The sequence below is a fragment of the Sturnira hondurensis genome, unplaced genomic scaffold, assembly GCF_014824575.4.
Source record: "Sturnira hondurensis isolate 20B ecotype Veracruz unplaced genomic scaffold, ASM1482457v3 Scaffold0010428, whole genome shotgun sequence".
Taxonomy (NCBI): Eukaryota; Metazoa; Chordata; class Mammalia; order Chiroptera; family Phyllostomidae; genus Sturnira; species Sturnira hondurensis.
In genome coordinates, this window is record NW_028083059.1 from 21,759,914 (window position 1) to 21,784,612 (window position 24,699).

At 37.0% G+C, this 24,699-nt stretch overlaps 1 protein-coding gene across 6 annotated transcripts in view; it reads left to right on the forward strand.

Annotated features, from left to right (window-relative positions):
- ROBO1 (roundabout guidance receptor 1) overlaps positions 1 to 24,699 on the forward strand; it is a 414,052-nt gene that overhangs the window by 381,857 nt on the left and 7,496 nt on the right. For all 6 annotated transcript variants that reach the window (XM_037059025.1, XM_037059024.1, XM_037059028.1 and 3 more), the window contains 4 exons: positions 1,204 to 1,452; positions 10,528 to 10,934; positions 14,400 to 14,552; positions 22,451 to 22,762. In XM_037059025.1, the coding sequence (XP_036914920.1) occupies positions 1,204 to 1,452; positions 10,528 to 10,934; positions 14,400 to 14,552; positions 22,451 to 22,762 (1,121 nt within the window). The remainder of the gene's footprint in view (positions 1 to 1,203; positions 1,453 to 10,527; positions 10,935 to 14,399; positions 14,553 to 22,450; positions 22,763 to 24,699) is intronic.

Below are 24,699 nucleotides of genomic sequence, written 5' to 3' on the forward strand. Positions count from 1 at the left end.
ATACAAAGAAATCATGTTATTCGGTCCTCAGCTTTCCTGAGTTCACATAAAAAGCAGGTGATTAAAAATGAACTAGAGAAGGGGTAACAAGAGCATATTGTGTATAATGCAGTAAATCAGTGCCATTCCAATCAGTAGCCATGTGTATACTGGGGTAGGAGGAAAGACAAAGGCATGAATGCCTTCCAGATCCATCTGGAGCACAGGTGGCAAACCCAAGGCCTACGGGCTGAATTCGGGCCTCCACCTTGTTTTATCCATCCTGGTTAAAACAAGTTTCTACCCAGCGGCAGCACCAAGCTCCTTGTCCCTAGTTAAGGAGTGGTTACATTTATAGAGTCCTAAAATTATATTTGGTCCTTTGAAGGCATCTGGGAGGCTGATGTGGCCCCCAGTGAAAATGAGTTTGACACCCCTGCTTTAGAGCTTCTACATAAGTCTATAAGAGGAGTAATGGACTTTTTTTTAGTAACATTTTGCTTATTATGTTTTTCATTCACCATCTAAATACAGTCTAATGATTTTGTTTAGTGCTCAACTAAAGAGTTAGTTATGTGTTATAATTTTAGAGTAAAAGTAAGTTGTATTGGATTAAATAAATCGGTGTCTAATGTATTTCCCTCTGATGAAGAGTAGTTTCTTTCAGAGTCTAGTGTATGGTCTTTTGGGTCGTGTGGAAGACCATCTTCTACTTGTCCTTAAGAGATCACCTTGAGTAGGAGGGAGAGAATATATCAAACATATTTTAGAAGTACTAAATTAAACTACATTGAATCAATTTTTTATTTCATGGCTTCTCATAGCCTATAAAAGGCCAATGTAAATCGTAATCTTTCAAAGAAAAAATCTTATATATATAACATACAATGTATTATATATACACATATATGTGTATATACATATATGTATACACACATATACATATATGTATATATGTATATGCGTATATACATATATGTATATATGTATACATATATGTGTGTGTGTGTGTGTGTGTGTGTGTGTGTGTGTGTGTATATATATATATATACCTATATAGCAGGCCTTTGTGATGGTAAACTTTTTTTTTTAACAATAACTCTTTAATGTGGCTCAGAGCCTTCAGATGGAAGACACAGTTCAAGGTTGATACTCTGCTAACTATGAACATAGTTTACTTGAACAACCTGAAGTCAATCCAAGTATCCTTACACTCTGTTTTAGCTACGACCAGGAAATGGCCTGTCCGGTGCCGCCAGCGAGGATGTATTTACAACAAAACGAACTGGAAGAAGAGGAGGATGAACGCGGCCCCACGCCCCCCGTACGAGGAGCAGCTTCTTCTCCAGCTGCCGTGTCCTACAGCCACCAGTCCACGGCCACCCTGACCCCCTCCCCGCAGGAGGAGCTGCAGCCCGTGTTGCAGGATTGCCCGGAGGAGATTGGCCACATGCAGCACCAGCCCGACAGGAGGTATGTTGTCACTAGCTTTTTTTTGCTGGTATCAGGTAATTTCCACTCCTAAGTAGCCTTTACAGAATGCTATTACATGAAGTAATTTCCATATCACAGGAGCCTTTTTCCAGTATCATCACTCAGTAAGCCCTGGTAATTAACATATCAAGTAACATTGTTGACCAGAACATTAAGTTAATTGATCCCAGTGAACTTGCAACCATAAAATAATGTGCATTAATATTCACCCACTTATGATAATTGCATTTATAAACACATGGAGATTATGTAGTAAATATATGGCTCACTAATCTTGTAACATTTTATCGATGGCCGGTGTTTTTGTATTTTAGTTTTCCTTAGGCATTTGGCCTATGGAAAATAGATTTTCTCTTGTCTTTTTAAATTAAGTCCACAGAATGATTTGTTCCCTAATGTTGCAGAAGAATGAGTTTGGTATATTCATTTTGTGTTGACTGCATGTACCTTTATTTTAATTGCGATGCTAGGTTGGAGTCCTTTTGTCTAAGTTAGCAAATAATTTGTGTAAGACTGTGTTTAACCTATATGTTTAACATTGCCAACCAATACATATCTGTTATATACAAATTCTTCACTTGTCATTTCTACCACATAAAAGTTGTTACTGCAGTGTCTGAGTCCTTCTCTTATTGTTGTTGATGTTGTTTGTACTATTTTATTGCCCTTGACACGTTGTATTGTACATGTATTACTTCCTGTATTCCTAATATCATCTGAAACTGAGTATATTGTTTCCCTCAGAAGATCTCCTTTCAGTGTTCTTGAATGAATAGCAAATTCTGGCTTATGCTGCTTGAATTTTGTTGATTAAAATAAAACTTGCAATGTTTATGAACTGTTCGATCAGTCAGAGGTTATTACCAAATTCAAATCGTATAATTTATAAAATTAAAGTAGTTAAATCTTCTCCTGTGTGACAAAAGGGGAACCTGGATTGTCATACATTTAAACTTAATATTATTAACCCTTGGAACTTCATGAAAATTGAGAACAAACAAGGTATCTCCTTTCTTTATTAAGGTCAAAGACCACCTGGACCTCACCTATTCAAAGCAAATGAGAAGCTAAGAGGTGCTGTTATTAGCTCTGAAATCCCATAGCGTTCTTCTTTCCTTCTTTCCAATTACCTATTTCCTAACCATCCCCTTCTGCATTACAATCTGTACACAATATCTTCTTAGCAAGCCTCTTTCTATCTGTTCCTTATGTCATTCTTTCCCGTCCCTTCTTCAAGCCATCCTTCTTTCCCTTCACTGTGAACCCCCTCTAGTTATTCTTTCCTTCTGCCCTTGGTTTAATCACTTTCGTGTTCCCAATTCCCATTCACACTTCGGTGCATCGAATTCTGGCCTCTATTTCGCTTCCATCAGGCTACTCAAAGTAGCCTCCTAACGATCAATTTAAAGGCTTCTCCATCTTTATCAAACTTAAGTTTTCTGCAGTAATGGCAAATGTATAAGTTGTGAAAATAAATGAAATAATGTATATGAAATGTCTGAAACAGGGTAAGTATTCAACCAACAGAAATTCCCTACTGCCCTCACTTTTAATGCTATCATATCACTTGGTTCAACTATTACATTCTGATGGCTTTCAAATTCCTTCAGGAGTCCAGCCCTTTTTATTGAGCACCACTGTGGTTTTTAAAAATCTTTTTAATTGAAGTACAGTTGGTACACAATGTTATATTGCCTATATTAGTTTCACGTGTACAATATTGTGGTTCAACATTTCTGTACCTTACAGTGTGATCACCCCACTACTTTTAGTAATCATTCATCAATGTGCAAACTTATCACAATATTATTGAACACCATGGTATTTTGACTTGGACATCTCAGATTGCACATGTTCAAAACTAAATTCTTTGTCTTTGCACTTGATGTTTTGAATGTGTTCTTTCTCCTCCTTTGTGGCTATCATATGTAGAATTATCAGTCAATATTACCTGACCAACATACTAAAAAATAAAAGTCAAAGGAATAGGCAAAATTACATAAAAAATACCCTTCCCATTTTTAAACCAGCTTAATTATCCTGTTTATTTTTTCCATTCTCTTTTTAGCATTCCTCAAATTAAATTGTTCTACAGTCCCTTTTACTCCAAAATATGTCTTGACTTTGTTCCTTTGTTAACCTGGGCCCAGGGCTAGGGTAGACCCTCAGTCTCTGTCTAGTTCAAGAGAAAGCTTTGCATCGATCTTCACAGTTCTTCCCTCTTGCCTTTTTCTGTCCACGCTCCACATTATCTTCTTTTGCACAGAAATCTGGTAACTGTCGCTCTGCATTCAGAGTCAAGCCTTACTGTTTAGCCTAGTATTCAAAGCTTTATACAGTCCTTTCCCCTTTACTTCCTCCCTTCCAATTCCACCACACACCCACTTTTCTAATTAGTCTGTTGGAAATTTCCTGAATTTGTTTTAAACTCACCAACACGCACGTCAGCAATGCCACTTTCTGGCCCACGGAGGACTGCCCTGGATCTGGCAGGAGGGACAGGCCACTCTTGCCTCACATGGCCATTACCAAAACACTCAACTTGCTTAGCGTCCTCACTAAGAACATGTGTCTTGCACATGCCATTTCTTTGATTGCCTGGCAAGCACTTCTCATCTTTCTAAGCCCTTTTCTTTTTTAAGATTCTATTTTATTTGTCTTTAGAGGGGAAAGGAAGGAGAGAGGGAGAGAAATATCAATGTATGGTTGTTTCTTCTGCATCCCCTGCTGGGAACTGGCCTGCAACCCAGGCATGTGCGCTGACTGGAAATCGAACCTCGATCCATTGGTCCGCAGGCCTGCACTCAATCCACTGAGCTACACCAGCCAGGGCTAAGCCCTTTTCAAATGTGCCCGCTCTGTGAAGCTTTCTTCTGATTGCCTGGCAGAGTCAACCGGTCCTTTCTTTATTCACAATGGTCTATTCACAGCTCTGCTATCACACTAAGCAGTTTCCAAGTTACATTAGCATTACTATTTATATTTTAGTTTCCCTATTTAAGTTAAAAGCTCTTTGATGGAAGATCTAATGTTTTACTCCTGTCATTGTGCTCCACAAAGATTTCTTCAGCTTCAGTAATAGAATCTGATATGACAGGAGAATTTTGGAGTGGACAGTGCATGTTGTTTTAGGGGAATGAGGACACGTATGAACTTGATATGGACAGGGACATGTATTATGTAATTGTGAAATGCATTGGGTACCTGCACTTACCATCTGTTTAACTAAATTCTGCATTTTCACTCATTTATTTATTCTTTAAAATTTTTCTTTTTTTCAAGATTTTATTTATGTATTTAGAGAGATGGGCAGGGAGAAAGAGAGGGAGAGAAACATCAATGTGTGGTTGCCTCTCACATGGCCTGCACTGGGGACCTGGCCCGCAACCCAGGCATGCTCCCTGACTGGGAATCGAACTGGCAACCCTTTGGTTCACATCCCGAGCTCAATCCACTGAGCCACATCAGCCAGGGCTAATTTATTTATTTTTAAAGATTTTATTTGTTTCCTTTTAGAGAGAGGGAAAGGGAGAGGGAGAAAAAGAAGGAGAGAAACATCAGAGTGAGAGATATCACTTACCTCTCACAAGAACCCCAACCAGGGATCTAGCCTGCAACCCAGACCTGTGCCCTGAATGGAAATTGAACTGGCAACCTTTCAGTTCACAGGCCAGTGCTTAATCCACCAAGCCACACCAGCCAGAGCAAATTCAGCCTTTTTAAAAATGTATTCTTTTTTTTAAAGATTTTATTTATTTATCTTTAGAGGGGAAGGGAAGGAAAGAAGGAGAGAAATGTCAGTGTATGGTTGCCTCTCATGAGTCCCCTGCTGGGAACAGGCCTGCAACCCAGGCATGTGCCCTGACTGGAAATCGAACCGCGATATCGTGTGGTCCGCAGACCCCCACTCAATCCACTGAGCTACACCAGCCAGGGCAAAAAAAAAAAAGTGTTCTTTTTAGTCTAGAAAGTTATTAAGAATTTTATTTCCAGGATTATTACTGAAGATAACAGGGGGCACTAATAAGAAGTAGACGAAAGCCTATTAAACCAAAATACTATTACTGTTCTTTTATGATGGAGGTATAATCTACATGGTTACTATGGAAATTTTAGGAAAAAAGTTACACAAAATGACATTATAAAAATACCAATGATCTATGTAGTCAGAAACAATTATAAGATGTCAGTAATGGTTCTTCTTTTTTCCCTTTCTCTACATACTCATGTTGCTTTGAATCCGTGATATGCAATATTAATAAAAAGCTTCTCTCTTCAGTGAACAGTGTATTTTGCCATGTAATAGCTTTTTATTTAGATACTCAGTTAAAACAAATGTGTACTGTAATTTATTTAAACAGTTTCTCGATGTTGGAGATTAAAGTCGTGCCTTCCTTTTCTATACATTATACAAGGCTGTAATTCTCATATCCAGTTAAGTCCTTGAGTGACACCCCTTCTCAAAGCCTTGAGCTGTTTGGATGCCTGCCCCGTCAGGAGATGACTTCTGTTTCTCATCATTCTGCCACTCTCTTGATGACATACTCATTAAAAATAGATAGCTGTTTCTCCAAAGATTTCTTTCTGGAGCATTAGACCCTAATATCCAAGTTCTCATTACAACACATTTCTACGGCTTAAATACCACTCAGAGCGATACCCATATCTCTGGTGATAAAAGCGCTTTCCTGCTCCTGACAGTCACTTCCTCTTGCCTGTTACTGTAACCATCCCTAAGTGGGCTTGTTGCCTCGTTGTCGTGCCCCTTGTTCGGTCTGATATTCCTGCTGCAGATGGTGCAGAGGCATTTTTCTAAAATGCAGCGCTGATCGAGACTCTCCATTACCTAAAATCTCTCAGTAGCTTTCTATTTCCATTAGAATGAAGGCAACATTCCTTAATACAGCAATCAAGGCCCTTTGTGATCTGACCCCTCTGTGCCTTCTCATTCTTCCCCGTGGCCACTCCCCTCCTACTATTCCTGTTGCCTTCACTCTAAGTTTCTTGCCGTGCCTGTAGTGACCAGTGGTCTCACCCATCTAGAGGTCTTCCCACATGCGTCTCATCTTCCTGGAGTACATTATCCCCTCTCTTTTTCGAGTTAACATTTATGTGTCTCTTAGATCTAAGATTAAAAGGCGGATGCTCTCCACAGAATCTTTCCGATAATGTCCTGACTCTGAGATGGGACCCAAGTCTTCCTGTTCCACGATATCCTAGACCCGCTCTGTCATGGGGCTTTGTGAATACTTCCTCATCATTGCATATTTAATTAACTGTTGGATTCTGCCATGGACTGTATGTCTCTTCGGGCAAGGAGCATACCTATTTAGCTGAATTTCTGACAGTGTCTCACTTCTACCACGTTTTACTGGTCAGCAGTCACAGGGCTGCCCTACATCTAGGAGTCCAGAACACAGTTCCCTCTCTTGTTGGGGCCTGGCAGGCTCTCATCGCAGGGGAGTGTTGGGATGTTTATTGATTAGGGGCATATATAAATAGTGCGGTTTACATGAAGAAATTTTGGAACTAAAACCATTGTAACACTGCAATATATACTTAGATAAACATTTCAGATGCATTATTGTGGCTTATTAGTTTTGTCATTCTAATGTCCTTCTAAGATATTCCGTTTTTGTCTAAAACAATAAATTAGTTGACCAACATAATAAGAATCTCTTTCCCCTTTCTGACACAAATGTTAAAATAATATAATTAAACATATTTACATATATTGTTTTAAAAAGTGTCTAGTTCTATTGAGTTTTTGGTAATTGATATTTATAAAAATCTCTTGAAAAGTAATATTTATGTATGGATAGGGAATGTACTTATATTTTATTAATGTGGATAAACTGAATATGATATAGTTCACAGGAATAAAAAAGTTAGAAGGCAAAGGCAAATTACATATCTATTGACAAACCGGGTTATAGTTTATTATACAAAGTGTTCGAGCAACAACAGTTTCAGGAAAAAAAAAGGCATCTCCCCCCGCCCCTGCCCTTTTACCTGGTAAATGTTACGTGATGAACTATATGAACGCCTGCTTTCATACATTAGCATCATTATTCCCGTCTCTCCTTAAATGTGTTTGCAAAAGCCTCATTTGTGGAGGAGCCTGGAGTGTGCTGACTTGGAGTTGTCTGCTTGCACATTATTTCAGAAGATGTCGAACCCCCTCAGCTGGGGCGGCAAAGGGGCTGAGGTTCATTTGTGGCGAGTCCCACTTGACTGCAGCGTCTTGAAATGGCTTTTTGTTTTCAAATAGAATATGTTATGCATTTCAAACCATACATATTTATCACACATTCCCCGAGCTTGCCTTATTTACAGATGGTTTGAAAAAATTTTTCTGTCTTTCCTCAGCATTTGCACAGGGTGGTAACAGTTAAAAGCCAGCTGTTGTTTAACAGGAAGATGTTTTTACTCTACAGAATGTGAATTATCCAAGTACAACAATGCTGGCATCCTTTCGTAACGGAGTTGGCTGTTCTACATCCCTTTATTGATGGTCAAAATAGTCCCTGTTGGACTAAAAAGTCTTACATGTTTTTTAAAAAAGAAATTTCTTGTGGTATTTTGGATGTGCATGCTGACAAAGAACTGTAAATTGACTTTTAAGTATGCTATTTTATTGCAATTTAAATTAAACAAAGGTTTTCCTCCTATGTGTATAACAAACGCCATGTTGAAACTATTATCCACTTTAATCTCTTAAATAACTTCAGCTTTAGCACATTTCATTTTCTTCTGGTGCCACACACAGATGCATTAGATACCACCCACAAATAAAAAAAATAGCACATTATATTAAAGAACTATGTGTCTATATATATAAATAGTATATATAACTACATATATGTACAAGTATGTGTATGTAAATACATATGTATGTGTGCATATATATGTAATACTGTTCCTAGAAGATAGGTTATGATCTTGGAAATGTAAGCTTAAATTTTAAATTTGGTACACACTAGTATGAGAACTTTGGCCGTTCCTTAATTCCTCTGAATGTTAATATGTTCATCTGTAACATGATAATAAATAAAGTACCTTGAAACTTTTTAACAATTAGATGAGTTAACATTGCAAAATATGCTTAGTTACAAAGTAAGTGCTTACTAAATGTCATAGTATTTTAATAATCATTCATAGTGCTTTTACATTTGTGTTAATAAAACATATTTTTTGAAGTGACTCAATTCATTGGGATAAAAAGTATAAAATATTTTTCTTTGAACACCTGCCATCCCATTCTAAAAACTGCACTGTATTTTCGCTCTCTTAACAGGTCCTTTCATTAGGTCTTGACTAGATCCTATGTGATTTTGTTTGGATGCTTTCTTTTACTTTAAGACTCAGCCCTGCTAACTGTAAAACCACGATTCTGCCCTTCCAGGCTCCCTTTGCAGATTGCAGCTGTCTGGCTATGGTGGCGTGGAGTAAGGGGGCGTGTTCTGCTATTAAACACTTCCCTCCTCACCCTCTTCACATGCATTGGCAAAGAAAGGGGGACATAAAAAGGGCCAATGGATGAGGAGCCAGTCTTCTCCTTGGTTAGCCCTAGCAACTATTCTATCTTGTCTTGTTCTATGAACTTTATAAGGATGGTGCGGGAAGAGGGCTGGCACCAACTTACCCCACCGACGAAGACTCAGTCCTGGGCAGTGAGCATCTCTAGGCGTTTGTAGTCCTTGAATGATTTAGCCACATCTTCACGTAGACTACCAGTCAGTGGTATTCATAGCTCTTCGAGTCTCCCAAACCCTAGGGGTCACCAGATGGCACCAGGTCCTAACCTCACCTGCTTTCCAACCCTAGTGCTCAGGTTGGCAGGCTTGGGTGGAATCTGTTATCCTCTTTACTTCTCAGGAACACAGGATTGATGAGGTGTTATCATGACCCCGTTCAGATGGTATCCTCACCCCTATGTCATCTCACTGACCTTGCTTAGAAAACATTGGGGGTGTGAGCAAGTTAGTGACCAAGCCATCATTCAACTAGAAATCTCTGTCTTTCTTCCCTTTTTTCAGGCACTTCTCCTAGTATAAGAGTTAATCTCTAGGGATTTTCCTTACTGGAAATAACTTCTTTCCATAAACCTTGCTTTCCACTAGTATCCAAATGTCCCGTAACGGCTTAGTCACCTCGTTATATTCAATGTGGGTGATGCTGTTGGATGGTAGTGGAATGGTTCCTTTTAATTAGTTTGTTTTCCAGTTCTGTGGAGACATGGGTGAAACAAGTTATGGGTGACTGTGAATTTAAATTGTAGGATACTGCTTTCTTTTGTCCTTAGCTTTAGTCCTTAACTAATTCTAGGACATCAAGAAAACACCTCTAAGCGGATCAGTGAAATAATGATAATTGCAATAGACTTGAAAATAGCTGGTAACTTTCAGTGAAACCTGTTGAGTAATTCAGAGAAAAAATGCTCTTGGCTCTCACAGCCTTTTTTTTCATAGAATAAAATCTAAAAGCGATTGTGTCATACATTAAATGTATAATTCTGTAATCCTATGAAATTCTGCTTTAAGTGAGTAGTCATTCAATAGTCAAAATGAATGACTACTCACTTAAAAATGGTAGGGGTGGTGATGAAGGAAGGGGAAAGGGATTTGTTTATATGTTTATGAAACAGTCTGCTCCAGGACTGATGTCTGTTGTCTTTGGTAGTATGATCTGTCAATAATTTTCCAACACTTTTTGGACAAATACACAGGCATCAGTGTCAGAATAGGTACTACTTTCCCCTTTTTAACTGAATTTAGTCAATATTCTAAAACGTAAAAAGACGTAACTGAGTGTATTTTTATTAAACTTGAATCAGAACATAGCACAGCTTGGTTAAAAATGACTCTGATTTTGAGGTAAATTTCTTATAACTTAAGATAAAAATTAGACATACTCTATTTCCATTTGTTTTGTTTTTTTCCCTCAAGAACTTAGATCCACAGAAGCAAAGATGAAATTGGTATACTTGTGAATTTCTTGGTTGATTTATCCTTGTGTGAGCTGAGCCACACCTGTTTATTTGTCTCCCTGCAGACGGCAGCCCGTGAGCCCTCCCCCACCTCCACGGCCGATTTCCCCACCACACACCTATGGCTACATTTCAGGACCTCTGGTCTCAGATATGGATACGGATGTGCCAGAGGAGGAAGAAGACGAAGCCGACATGGAAGTGGCGAAGATGCAGACCAGAAGGCTTCTGTTACGCGGGCTGGAGCAGACCCCGGCCTCCAGTGTTGGGGACCTGGAGAGCTCTGTCACTGGGTCCATGATCAATGGCTGGGGCTCAGCCTCTGAGGAGGACAACATTTCCAGTGGACGTTCCAGTGTGAGTTCTTCCGATGGCTCTTTTTTCACCGATGCAGACTTCGCCCAGGCGGTTGCAGCAGCAGCGGAGTATGCTGGCCTGAAAGTGGCACGACGTCAAATGCAGGATGCTGCTGGTGAGTCAGAATCTTTCCTCCGGTCTGAAGAAGAAAACCTGATGCATGTCTATCAGTCACTGATCATCTCCTATCATCTTATGTCCTAAGGAACTATTGTGACTGGTCTTTTTTATCTGCCTAAGGAAAACAGAATATGACACAGTTTGGTTATTGTTCTTGACAAAGATTTGTAAATCTTCTGTTTTATTTTAATTTAATAAATCATACATAATGGGAGTAAAGCTACCTTGGAAGTCTTCGCTTTTTAAGATAGTGATAAGTATATATTAGACTTTTTTAAGTGTGCATGCAGTCAATTAAATGCATTTTAATTGCATGTAATAAATGAGTTGAGGTCTGTATCATATGGGTTTTATCAAGGTGTAAGAAGTCACCCAAATAAAATTCATTGTAGTAGCTCTCTTATCCCATTTAATTAGAAATTCTCTAAGAGAAATAGATTAATACCCAGAGAGGACAATCTGCCATTGTAGACTGGGCTATTTTTCCTTCACCCACATTCTCTTCATTCTCTCAATTAGAATGTTACTTTAACTGGGAAAGATACAAAAATGTTTGCAATAGACATATATTTCCAAGCATAAATATGTCCCATACTTAAAATAAATACTGTCAATTTAATAACTTGCGAGTTAACCTAAACAATTTCTATTTTCACTTTTCATTGCCAGTAGCCTGTTTTTAATTACTGTATATATTCTTTCTTATGTTTTACCCCATTTTTGCCTATTTCCTACTCCCAACCCTGCTCAGAAAGCAAGTGAGAAAGAAATTAATATAAATTTAAATCATGCATGTATTACATGGTTTTCATTCCTATACAATATAATATATGTATGTATACACACACATTCATATACATGTTGTGTGTATATTTCTGGTAGCAAAGAAATACAAAGAGTAGAGGTAAATAATATAGTCAGCAAGAAAGTGAAAGAAAAGACTATCACAACAAATTAATAATTGCTATTTTGTTGCTTTATTTTTCTTAGTGTAATAACTATCACACTGGTAGTTTTACACGTGCTCTTTAGATACTAGATTGGTCATGATTTTTTATCAGTGTAGAATATGCTCAGAGAAAATTTAACGAAGATCATGAAGTTATTTCTGTATAATATTTATCAAATGTATGTTGCAGAGCCCTTACCAGTGTGGCTTGGTTGGCTGGGTGTCGTTCTGCAAAGCAAAAAGTTGCTGGTTTGATTCCAGGTCCGGGCACATGCCTGCGTTGCAGATTAGGCCCCCAGCTGGGGCACGTACCAGAGGCAACCAGTTGATGTTTCTCTCTCACATGGATGTTTCTCTCCCTCTCTTTTTTTCCTCTCTTCTCTCTAAAATAAATAAATAAATAAATAAATAAAATATTTTTAATAAAGAATATGTTGCAGAAAAAATGTCTAATATCTTTCAACCTAATCTTGTAAAATGTATATTTATATCAGCCAGGCCTATATTTAACCAAACCCCTCCCCTCCACCCTAGTAGCTGCTGAGTGTAATTAAGATGCAAACCTACCTTTCTTATGTAATGAATACATAGCATTCTAACTTTATACATAACATTTGTTTCTCATTATTTTTTAGTTTTCTGTAAACAAATAAATGAAATTAAGCATCCCAAACTACTGCTTTCTGAAATTGCATTAAGGATGTGTTTCAGTTCATTAAATCAGCAAAACACAGAAATACACTGATAATTCATCTGTAAATGACCTTATGCCTCAGGCTCTATGAGCAGTAGATGATCTTATACAATCGAATGAATAATGGGTTCAGTCTCAGCCCTAATTCTCTTTTTTCATGGATATGTAACTTCAACTGTAATAGACTTCATCATGGCTAAAGAGAGTTTGGTTTAGTATTTTGTTGTAATTTACTGGCTCTCCCGGTTTTAGTTTGGCTTATAATTATAATGAACTAAATGTGCACTGGCCTCTGCCAATTAAAATGTTCTTTTCAGGAAAAGATACTGCTTATCATATGACTTAACTTAATATGAATGAATAATCCTATTACATCTGCTTTTCACTTGGCCACATTAATGTTTATTATTTAATATGCTTCAGTAAGCATCTTTCAATGTGTTGATTTCACTATATGTGGATTCTCCTGTTTAAAGTTTAAAAAAGTGTTATCTAGGTCTGGTTGAAGTTTCTTGTGGTACAACAGAAAGTTCTGGATTTGTGTTTTGAGAATTTCTAGAAACCAAAATAGTGAGGGGTCAAGGACAGGGTTGAGAGATCCTCATCATCATTACGGATTGAATGCGCAGTGTCATTGAAACACGGCATCTCTGTTGGACACCCAGAGAATCTGAGAGCACTCAAGTGTCCCTCTTCTCATTACAAATTCAGTTATCCCTGGTACCTGTGAATTTTGTTTCTCCAAAACCAAACACAGATGCACGTAACTCATTTTCTTGTGGTTTGATTTATTGTGCTTCACGGATGTTGTGTTTTTTACATATTTGAAGGCAAGACCCTCCACCTGCAAAAATGTTACCACTCCCATTATTGTGATGTTTGTTTAATTGTGGTGGTCTGGATCCAAACTTACAGTATCTATGAGGTGTACCTATAAGCAAAAACCACCAATGCCACCACCAAAAACCATAGAAGTCTCTGAAGGGGTCACTTGAAGTATCCAGAATCTGCAGTTTTCTGTCACGTGACAAAAAGGGGGTGTATCCAATTTTGTCAGGTCTAATTAGATATGAAAGTTAGCCTAATTTCAGGACACTTTAAAAGAAAATACTGGGGAATATGTTAAGATATCTTTGCCTTCAAAGAATAACAAACATATATTTAATTAAAATAGAAGATGTAATTAGTACTGTTCATATTTAGAACATTAATTTCTTAAGGGCTCTGGCTATCTATTCCTCTTGAGAAAACAACACTGAATATATTGTGCAAAAATTTAATTAACATATATTTTAACAATAACTTTCATGAAGTTAATTGCAAAAATAATTGGAATGTTTTTCTCTAATAAATAGGTATCATGCACTTTAACAGAATAAGAGTACTGTGGAAAAAAAGTACTGTCTCTGATTGGTGTAGTACAGTGGGTTGGGCATTGTCCTGCAAGCCAAAAGATGGCTCGTTCAATTCCCAGGTAGGGCACATGCCTGAGTTATAAGCCCAGTCCCCAGTTGGGGACATGCAAGAAGCAACCAATGGATATTTCTCTTATATGTCAATGTTTTTCATCCTCTTTTTCTCCCTCCCTCCTTCTCTCCCTCCCTCTCAAAAAAATTTAAAAAAAATTTTTAAAGCTTGAAAATGCTTTTAGAGTATTTTTCCCAGTGAACAGCTCAAGGAGAGAGTCAGAAGTAATATTATTTGCTAAAATTGTTTAAGACTTTTAAAAAATTATGGATGTTCCAGTTTTGTGTTTATTATTACTATTATTAATTATTAAAATGACTGATGAGGTTGGCTCTGATTTTGTTTCTCAGGCCGCCGACACTTTCAGGCATCCCAGTGCCCTCGACCCACGAGTCCCGTTTCCACAGACAGCAATGTGAGTGCCGCTGTGATGCAGAAGGCCAGACCAGCCAAGAAACCAAAACACCAGCCGGGACATCTGCGCAGAGAAGCCTACACAGATGGTACGTCCATTGAAACCATGAAAACATCCAACCCTGGTTGTCCGTGACTGGGAAACACATCCTCTGACATTAGAAATTGCGTTAAACATTCATTACCAGTAAGCCTCATAATACTGTTAGAAATGGTCAACTTCCATGTCTTATCAGGCATCTCTAGTCCTTGTAGTTTTCTGATAAATTGGTTATTTTAGAAAGTGAAACAATGCCTAGTTTTAACATTTTTAAAAGTTGTTTTGTATTATTAATGGAAGAGACACCACTGTACTTGAAGTAATGGCATAGGACCAACCTTCATCAGAGCCACTGATAAATCTTCCAAAGTGCCCTCATTTTTTCTTCCCGTGTAGAATTTTGCATTCAGATAGAAACCAATTAACTCATAAGAATATTAATTCAAACTATAGTGGTGTTACAAGCAGTTATTTTTGTGCACTGAGGGGCAAAGTGAATCATCTTCCTCTGTGTTTTCACATACTACATTGACTCTCACTGAAGAGGTAAGGCTCATGTTCTCAAGGGGGCACAGGAGAACTATGAAAACATCGTGACCTCTAAGGAAGGCCTTTAATGAGAGTGCCTCAGGTGGCCCGGCATTCATTAAACGGCCACCTCCTTGTTTTCTAAAATAACCCCAAGGGCTTTGTTGGAAATTCATGTAAGATAAATTCTCTCAGACTCACCCACTTGTCAACTTTGCTAAATTTGCTAACTGGCCGGGGGAAGAAGGGTGTTGCAGGCAGCATCCCCTACCGCCTGGTCCTCTCCCACCACAATCTGATTAGGACTTTCATTACCAGTCAGCAATTTTTCAAAAAGGGCATCATTTGCCATTATCATATGGAAAGCCTAATATTATAGATCCTTATCCAAGGTTACAAGCAGGGTTTTCTCAGGCACTTCTCCCTGTGATTCCTGCCACTTGACAGAAAAATTTAATACAAAGCTCACAGCATGATGAGCACGAGTCATTTTGAAATGAGTGGCTGCGCGTGCTATTATGTGTACTTTATTCGGAGTATTCTCTCTCACCAGCATCTATCTGATATTACACTGCATTGAACACTGGCATGACACAGCACACCCGGGCCTCCTGGCTTCTGCCCACGACTCTTTGTCAGTGAAACTGAGCTGTCAGAATGTTATCTGATTTTGAAGGGTTATTGCAGTGGCTCAGTGCGTGTTTGCTTCTGTCTGGGCACAAACACTGGGTGTGAATCCCCAAAGTCTGTCAGCAGTTTTACATTTAGGGGACCCCTGCAATGGCATTTTGCAAGTTTTATAGCTGTTCTGTTAGTTTTCTTATCTATAGGAGAGGTGCCCCTAACTGAAAAACTGGTCAAACAGCGAACCCGGGTGTAGACACATGAAAATTGAATACGTACACAAGGAAATTCGGCCTAGAATTTGTGTAGCTCTTTCTGCCCCTTGTACTTGTTTTGAGAGGCTTCTAGAATTGAGGGATGATTATTAAAAATGCTCCAAGTAATGTTAACATGCCAAGTTAAAGGGCACAGCATCACAGTTATAAATGGCACTGTGCTTAAAAATCATGATCTATATTTATTGTCCCACATTCTGCAGTGCTTATTCCGGGGTGTTTAATAATTAAGTGTAGCTTCTAACTAAGCCCCGAATAATAACCATTAAAGTGAATGATGAAGCACCCAAGTGTTTTTCAAATCTATCTGAGAAATAATAAAGAAATACATTGAAATAGTTGTAAAGCCAAAAAGTTAACTTGAAATGTTTGGATTTCTTACTGTTTATTTTATAAGTGATTAGGCAGAGTTTTTATAGTATGTACCATAATGTAGAAGCCAGTATTTATTTTTCAGAATCACAAAAATAGACAAAATGGAGATATAAATAAAGTGTTTTTAAAATTTTAGTTATTACTTCCTTTTAGCATTTAGGTAACCAGTTTAATTTTAGTTATATTTATTGTCTTGACAAGTCTTAAATTTAATTCTAGATGCTGATTTGGTACAGACAAAAAATAACTAAGCTATGTGTTATTTTATACATATCACATAATGCATATTGGTTGACTAAAATCATGTAAATGCATATACTTCTTAATGCACCAAATAAAAGAAATGCACATATTCTTGATAACAGTAATATAGCATTTAAACAAAAACAGTTTTCCCAGAAATTATTTTCTCAAATTACTGCACTGCATTTTTTTAACAAATATTCACAGACCATTTCCTGGAGAAACTCAATGACAGACACAATTTGTACAATTATCAAAAAAAAGAGAGAAGGGAGGTTGAAAACGTAAAGAGCTACCAATTGTTAAAATGTGAATTAAATGTATTAGTAAAACATGGAGGATATATATTTATTTTCTGCTTTATAATAATTAAAATATATTAACTATGATGGGTGAGTTTGATTATTGTTAATAGACTTTTTAGGTGAACTGTTTTCAGAATATGATGTATCAGTCTTGAGTTTGTAACATCTTTGAAATTTTTGTTTAAATTAGAAATGTTCTTTGCAGAACTTTTGTAACCTACAAAGAAGGATTAAAGAGTGGCTCTGTCTGAGGTGGTGAGAGTAGTTTGTCTGATCCTCGTCCCTCGGCTCTGTATTAGTTTTCTAAGGCTGTCGTAACAAAGTGCCGTAAACTAGGTGGCTTCAACCACAAAAATTGGTTTCCTCACAGCTCTGGAGGCCGGAAGTCCAAGATCAGTTGTTGGCAGGGTTGGTTTCTTCTGAGGTTTCTTTCTTTGGCTTGTAGATGGACATCTTCTCCCAGTGTCTCTGCCTTTCCTGTGCTCGATGTATGTATGTGTCCTGATCTCTTCCAATAAGGAAACCAGTCAGGGTGGATTAGAGCCCACGTAAGGATCCCATTTTACATTCATTACCTCTTTAAAGACCCTACATACAAACACAGTTTTATTCAGAGGTACAGGGGGTTAGGACTCAACATACAAATGTTAAGAAGATGCAATTCAGCCCGTAACAACCCTTCAGTCCCTGATTGGTGGCACTGTGACCCTATCTTGCTCTGCAGGTAAACGCTGGGCCTCATAACACCTGGGGGTACCCAGTGCAAAGCCAAGTGCTCCATGCTATAGTCACAGTGACAGGCAGGAAGTCACTGTTTATTTATTTCATTTGCCACTTACAAGTTTAACCCAGATAAAAGGTAGGATTAAAATATATGAATATTTATCAGTCAGCATCTTATTGAGTTAAAAACTAGCATAAGTGCATTTCTAGGACCTTCTAATAGATTCTTCCCACCTCCTCTTTTCAGCCCTTTCCGATGCATTTGCATATTTGATTTGAAAACCAAATCTACATTATTTCTCTAGCCCTGCTTTTCATAAATTATAAATTCACCACCCTCTTTGGAATGATGTTACTTTGACTTGATTTATCATTAATTGCAAGGTCTTGGGACTTTAAGCAGTTAAGGTAAATAGCACACTGGCTCTCCATAGCGAGTGAATGCAGCAGATTTGTCTGCATGCTCATGTGCCTACATACTACTTTATATGCATTATACTGGTGTTTGGAGGGTCTTATATAAAGAATAGTGTCTACATCTCTATAGAAAGAAAACATATATATATGGAAATAATCAGGTCCACAATCCCATTTGTTAAATCAAATTTGAGCTATTAGTGGGATGAATTGGGTGAAAGTACTATTTATTACTATGTCAATATAGAATTTCAATTATATACAGGAAACTAGAACTTTTAAAATCACCATTGGGTTCTCTGGTTCTCTTCTTCTCTACCTTTTTCATACATAGCACCTATATAGAACATCTTACAATAGATTTTGTCTTGAGACTCATATATTACCAAGTCTTTGCATCATATTTTGACAGTATTAACGATCAGTTTTCATTTATGTTAAGCCCAGACATGTTTTCATTTGATCATTCTGGCAGTCTTCACTTCCCTAGTAGTCTGTATTTGCAATCCAGTTCTTGTTTATAGAAAGCAGACAGTGTAGAAATGAGACTGTAGTCACTCACCCCCTGTGTTTCCAGATATGCTCAGAATTAGACTTTTCTCCTTCCCCAACCGTGAGTCACAGTTTCAGTGAGAACTTTGAGAAGCTGTGTTTTCACTGTTGCATTTCTGGTCTTTAAGCAACACAGTACAGTCTGTCTTCCAACACTCTCTTTTTGGTTATCTTTAATAAGCAAACAGCAGATGGGGGGCGCTTTCGTGATAGTACATTTTTAAGTGTTGCTTTCTAAAAATTTATTTTTAAGTAGTAAGGGAAAAAAGGCACTAGTGACAATGGCAATACATGTTGTAACATGGCAATACATGTTATAAGATATTACATGATTTTATAGAATCTGGGGACTCAGTGCTGTTGACTATACTTTGGCCACCATTTTAGATCAAGTGTTGGGGCTATTTGATATAAAAATAGAGCATGTGAGCTATGAAAATTAATGACAACAAAAAAATGCAAGTAAAAGTTTGACCTCTTTTAATAATGGAGTCTTGATTAAAACAGCTAGTAATAAGATAAGATGGTACCTCAAGTTTTCTGCTATCAAACCTCAATACAGTGAATTTGAATGCTTTTAGTTTTAGCCTGTGATGTCAAAAAAATTAATTCCAAAAAGTTTAAACCTACATGTGAGACAAAGAAAGGATTAATTCATTTTTAAATAATATAAGAATGAGAAACACTAGGTTAAAACTGAAGCTTCCTAGAACCCTTAATTTGCTATTATAATAAGAATTTTCAATACACAATTTTAATATTCAAGAGCTCATGCTGATGTGTGTAAATGATAGTAGATCATTGTCAGTGATAGTAAAATATCTAGAAACAATCCAAATATTTCTCTGTAAGAACTGACTAAATAAATAATGATATATTCATAAAACATTATTATATGAACTTTTCAAAAAAGAGAGATACAGTTGTACATATAGGGAAATATATACAATTACACCATTAGGTTAAAAAAAACTGAAATTCTATTTATGTTAATAAGAAAGGGAGACTGTGTATTAGAGTATGGTACTTGTTATGAGTGAGCGGACAGGCACTATATGTATATATTCCATCTGTGGCCATTTTACACAGCTCCAGATATAAATGATGCTCCCTGGTATTATATGTTTTAGTAGCTCTGCTTTATGTGAATAAAAATTTTCTGGAATGAAGCCCTGGCTGGTGTAGCTCAGTCGAATGAGNCATGATTTTATAGAATCTGGGGACTCAGTGCTGTTGACTATACTTTGGCCAACATTTTAGATAAAGTGTTGGGGCTATTTGATATAAAAATAGAGCATGGTGAGCCATGAAAATTAATGACAACAAAAAAATGCAAGTAAAAGTTTGACCTCTTTTAATAATGGAGTCTTGATTAAAACAGCTAGTAATAAGATAAGATGGTACCTCAAGTTTTCTGCTATCAAACCTCAATACAGTGAATTTGAATGCTTTTAGTTTTAGCCTGTGATGTCAAAAAAATTAATTCCAAAAAGTTTAAACCTACATGTGAGACAAAGAAAGGATTAATTCATTTTTAAATAATATAAGAATGAGAAACACTAGGTTAAAACTGAAGCTTCCTAGAACCCTTAATTTGCTATTATAGTAAGAATTTTCAGTACACAATTTTAATATTCAAGAGCTCATGCTGATGTATGTAAATGATAGTAGATCATTGTCAGTGATAGTAAAATATCTAGAAACAATCCAAATATTTCTCTGTAAGAACTAACTAAATAAATAATGATACATTCATAAAACATTATTATATGAACTTTTCAAAAAAAGAGAGATACAGTTGTACATATAGGGAAATGTGTACAACTATACCATTAGGTAAAAAAAACCCTGAAATTCTATTTATGTTGGTAAGAAAGGGAGACTGTGTATTAGAGTATGGTACTTGTTATGAGTGAGCAGACAGGCACTATATGTATATATTCCATCTGTGGCCATTGTACACAGCTCCAGATATAAATGATGCTCCCTGGTATTATATGTTTTAGTAGCTCTGCTTTATGTGAATAAAAATTTTCTGGAATGAAGCCCTGGCTGGCGTAGCTCAGTCAGTGGAATGAGCGCGGGCCTGCGAACCACACGATCGAGGTTCAATTCCCAGTCAGGGCGCATGCCTGGGTTGCAGGCTAGTTCCCAGTAGGGCACTCACAAGAGGCAACCATACATTGATACTTCTCTCCTTCTGTCCTTCCCTTCCCCTCTAAATATAAATTAATTAATTAATTAATCAATTTAAAAATTTCTGGAATGATCTATAAAAAACTATTCAAAATTATTTTATATCTATATATCAATATTGAGGATTTCAAGTCCTCACATGTTTTTAAATTTTTTACCATGTTAATATGTTTTTTTCAATCTTAAGGTTAACTTTATAATACTAATAAGCATTTAATAGATATTTTATAAGTACTTTTTAGTTTAGTCTATCATATAGACCTTACTCTCTAAATGTAAAAATGTTACCATTTCTAAAATCATGACAAAGAAAGAACATAACTTTGTTGATAATTCCCCAGATATCTTTGTCTCTCTGGCCATGGCCTCTCTCAATATTTCCAATTTTTTGTACAACAACCTGTTGGATATCTCTATCAACTTACTTCACAGACTTCTCCTACTCACTTTTCTAAAATTGAACTTACAGTGTGCCTTCATAAAACATCCCTTTCTCAGGCCTGCATTCCTTATTTTGAGTAATGTTTCTCTTGTCCACCTAATCAACTAAGACAAAATCTTAAAGTCATCCTAAAAGGAAAGGTTCTTTTTTTCCCTCCCCTAATATATTCCATTGATAATTAAATAATATTGATTTTTCCTCCTAATCTCTCTCAAAAAAATCTATTCTCCATCTGAACAGCTACCAGTATAGGTCTATCCCCTGCCATTATTTACATGAACTATTACAAAAAACCTCTTGGCCTCTTGAAGTCAAAATCCATCCTCCATACTACAGCCAGAATCTACCAATATTCTTCTACTAATGTACCAGCAATCATAAGGATACATATTTCTCTTCCCTAGACTGTACATGAGAGTAATTTTACCCTTGATCTTAGCCAAAAGTCCAAGAAGCAATACATAAGAGTCATTTTTAAAAATAACACCACATAAAATAAATTTCCTAGGAATGAAATTTTATGCTTACTTTTATACTTAAGTGTCTTTAATTGTATTTATAATATGAGAAATTGAATTGTATACAATTTTATTATATATTATTATGTAGCTATAATGATAGATAGATAGATTAATTAACCTGTATTTATACCAGTGATCATCTGATTTAAAGCCTATGGTTGTATAAACAAAGTGGGATGTTTCCATCAATGAATTCTAGATTATAAACATATGGTCGAATGAAACAGTAGAAAGAACAGTGAGCCAAAAATTAAGAATCTCACAGCATTGGTCCTGGTTCTGGTTACATCTAGCTTTAAGAATGGAAAATAACCAAAGTCTCTGTGGCTGAGTTTCCCTGTCTACAAAATGAGAAGGGATTTAGGCTAGATTAGAGATAGTAACTAGGACTCAACTCAAGTGCCAACCTCAGTCAATTTGAGATGGTTGCCTGAGGGAGTAAGGATGTGTATCTGGGATCAGCAATGTTAATGCCGAAATCAATTAAGAAGATCTGTTGGGGTTGAGGAGTAGAGGGGATAACACTTATGCCCATATTAGGTATCCCAAGACTAGACAATCTGTAAGTCCCAGCTCTGTGATTCAATGTATCTGTGCTAGACAGCGAGGACATTAAAATTGTTGGTCTTCTTATTCCTTGATTGCCTTCAGTTGTTTTAGGTGAATGTGACTCCATTGATATTTCTAATATTTGGTGATTTTCTAAATGGCAAACTTTTACAGTATTTTAAATATTTCTTTTTTAGATCTTCCACCTCCTCCTGTACCACCACCTGCTATAAAGTCACCCACTGTCCAGTCCAAGGCACAGCTGGAGGTACGACCTGTCGTGGTGCCAAAACTCCCTTGTATGGAAGCAAGAACAGACAGGTCATCAGATAGAAAAGGAGGCAGTTACAAGGGAAGAGAAGTACTGGATGGAAGACAAGTTTCTGACATGAGAACAAATCCAGGTGAACCCAGAGAAGCACAGGAACAGCAAAACGATGGGAAAGGACGAGGAGGAAACAAGGCAGCAAAACGAGACCTCCCACCCACCAAGACCCATCTCATCCAAGGTACTGATTTATTTAAGCAGCAAATAAATATTGATTGAACATATATCTGCAAGGCATGCCGTTAGGTTCTCTAGGGCCATATGAAAAGTTGTAAGATAGAGAAATTTGCTCTCTAATGGAGGAGATAGGCACTCACCCAAAGAATTTTTTTATAGTTCATTCTAATACATGATGATTTACACAAGACCTCTTGGAGAGATGCCACATGAGTTATATGTATTTTTTTAAAAAGCATGATTTTAGTAGATGACATAGGGAGAAAGGAATAGCAGGTAAAGGCAATAGTTAGGAAAAAAACATGGAAGTGTGAAACTGAATGTTTGGTGAACACTCATTTCCAGTTTGGCTAAAGAAATAGGATATTTGGAGCCAGGGACACACAGTAAAAGATAAAACAGAAAGGCTGGTGCCAGATTGGGAAGGCTAGAAACAGTGTTCTGCAGAGTGTGGGATTTATGATAAAGGCAGTGGTGAGCCAACGAAGGATTCTGAGCAAGAAATGACATACAGATTTGTATTTTAGAAAAATACCTGACCACGTGTTACAGTTAAGGAAGAAACTAGAATTAGTAAACAAAGGCATCAGAAAATAACAAAATAATCTAGGTATAAAATATGAGAGCACTGAATTAAATTAATGATGCAATAATGATGAGAGAACAGCCTACATTGGTATTTCAGAATTAGGCCCAGCAGGACTTGGTGGCTAATTGAATGTAAAAAAGTAAAATGAAATAATGGAGTTTAAAAAAGAAAGTTACTCAAATGTTAATTAGCTGGCTCTGTAATACTAGTGGGATATAATTATACTAACCAATGTAGACAAAACAGGGAAAATCATAGATGTGTTGGGGAAGATAATTTCAATTTTGAATAGATTAAGATGTTGACTAGAACACAGATATGAAAAAAAATCAATAAGAACTTAGAGATCTAAGTTTAAAGATCAGGAGAAAGGTTGCAAGTACAGAGTGAATTTTAGAACCATTGACACAGAGGTGGAAATTGTATGAATTACAAAGACCAAAGTATCAGTAGGATATACTGTTTAATGTTTAGCAATCCATTCTCTAGGAGGGAAAGAAAACAAAACCCTAATATGTAACCATTTGCTTCCTTCTGTTGTGTGATTACTCCAAAATGGCTGGTTTCAAGCTACTAATATAAAGTCAGTGGCTGTGAAGTTGGAAAGAGATGGGTACAGTAGACTCTTGAGAGGATGTGTGAGCCAACTTCAGCACACCAGTGGTCAGAGTTGAGTATATTTAAAGATTAAGCAGAGAAAGAACATTCTAAGATGGAAACGGAGTTGGATCCAGTGAGAGATGTAAAATAGTCAAGATAACCAAACTAGAGAGAATAGTATCCCAGAAAGAATGGAGGAAGAAATTTGAAGATAAGAAGAAATATGAAATGCCACAGAAATGAAAGTGGAATGTGAATGGTGACCCAGGGTGTGGGTAGGAGAGGATGGATTTTGCAGAATATTGTTTGTGTGTGATATTCAAAGGAATGATTTTTAGTACACTAGTCAGAATAAAAGACAGACTATACAGGGTGTGAAAATGAGTGGAAATTATGGAAGGGATTGGTGATGAGCACTGGCTCTTTTTAGAACGTTGGTGAAAAGAAAGGAGGTTGGGAAAGGGTTTGGCAGGAAGGCAGAATCTGTGGGAATGTTTTAGGAAAAGGCATTTCTAAATGCCTTTTAGAACAATACTATAGAACAATACTATAGACTAAGGAGAAGAAACCATTTTGGAGGAAGAAACACAGAAAAAGATTATTGATGAAGGAGTCAGGAAAAAGTGACAGGGGATGAATCTTAGAAGGCTGAGAGGGCTATTTACTACTCTGTTTTAATAGATGTATTTTGGTAAGATTAGACATCAGTGTGTTGCTCTGTGTTTTGGGGCACCTGGTCATTAGCCCCTTTC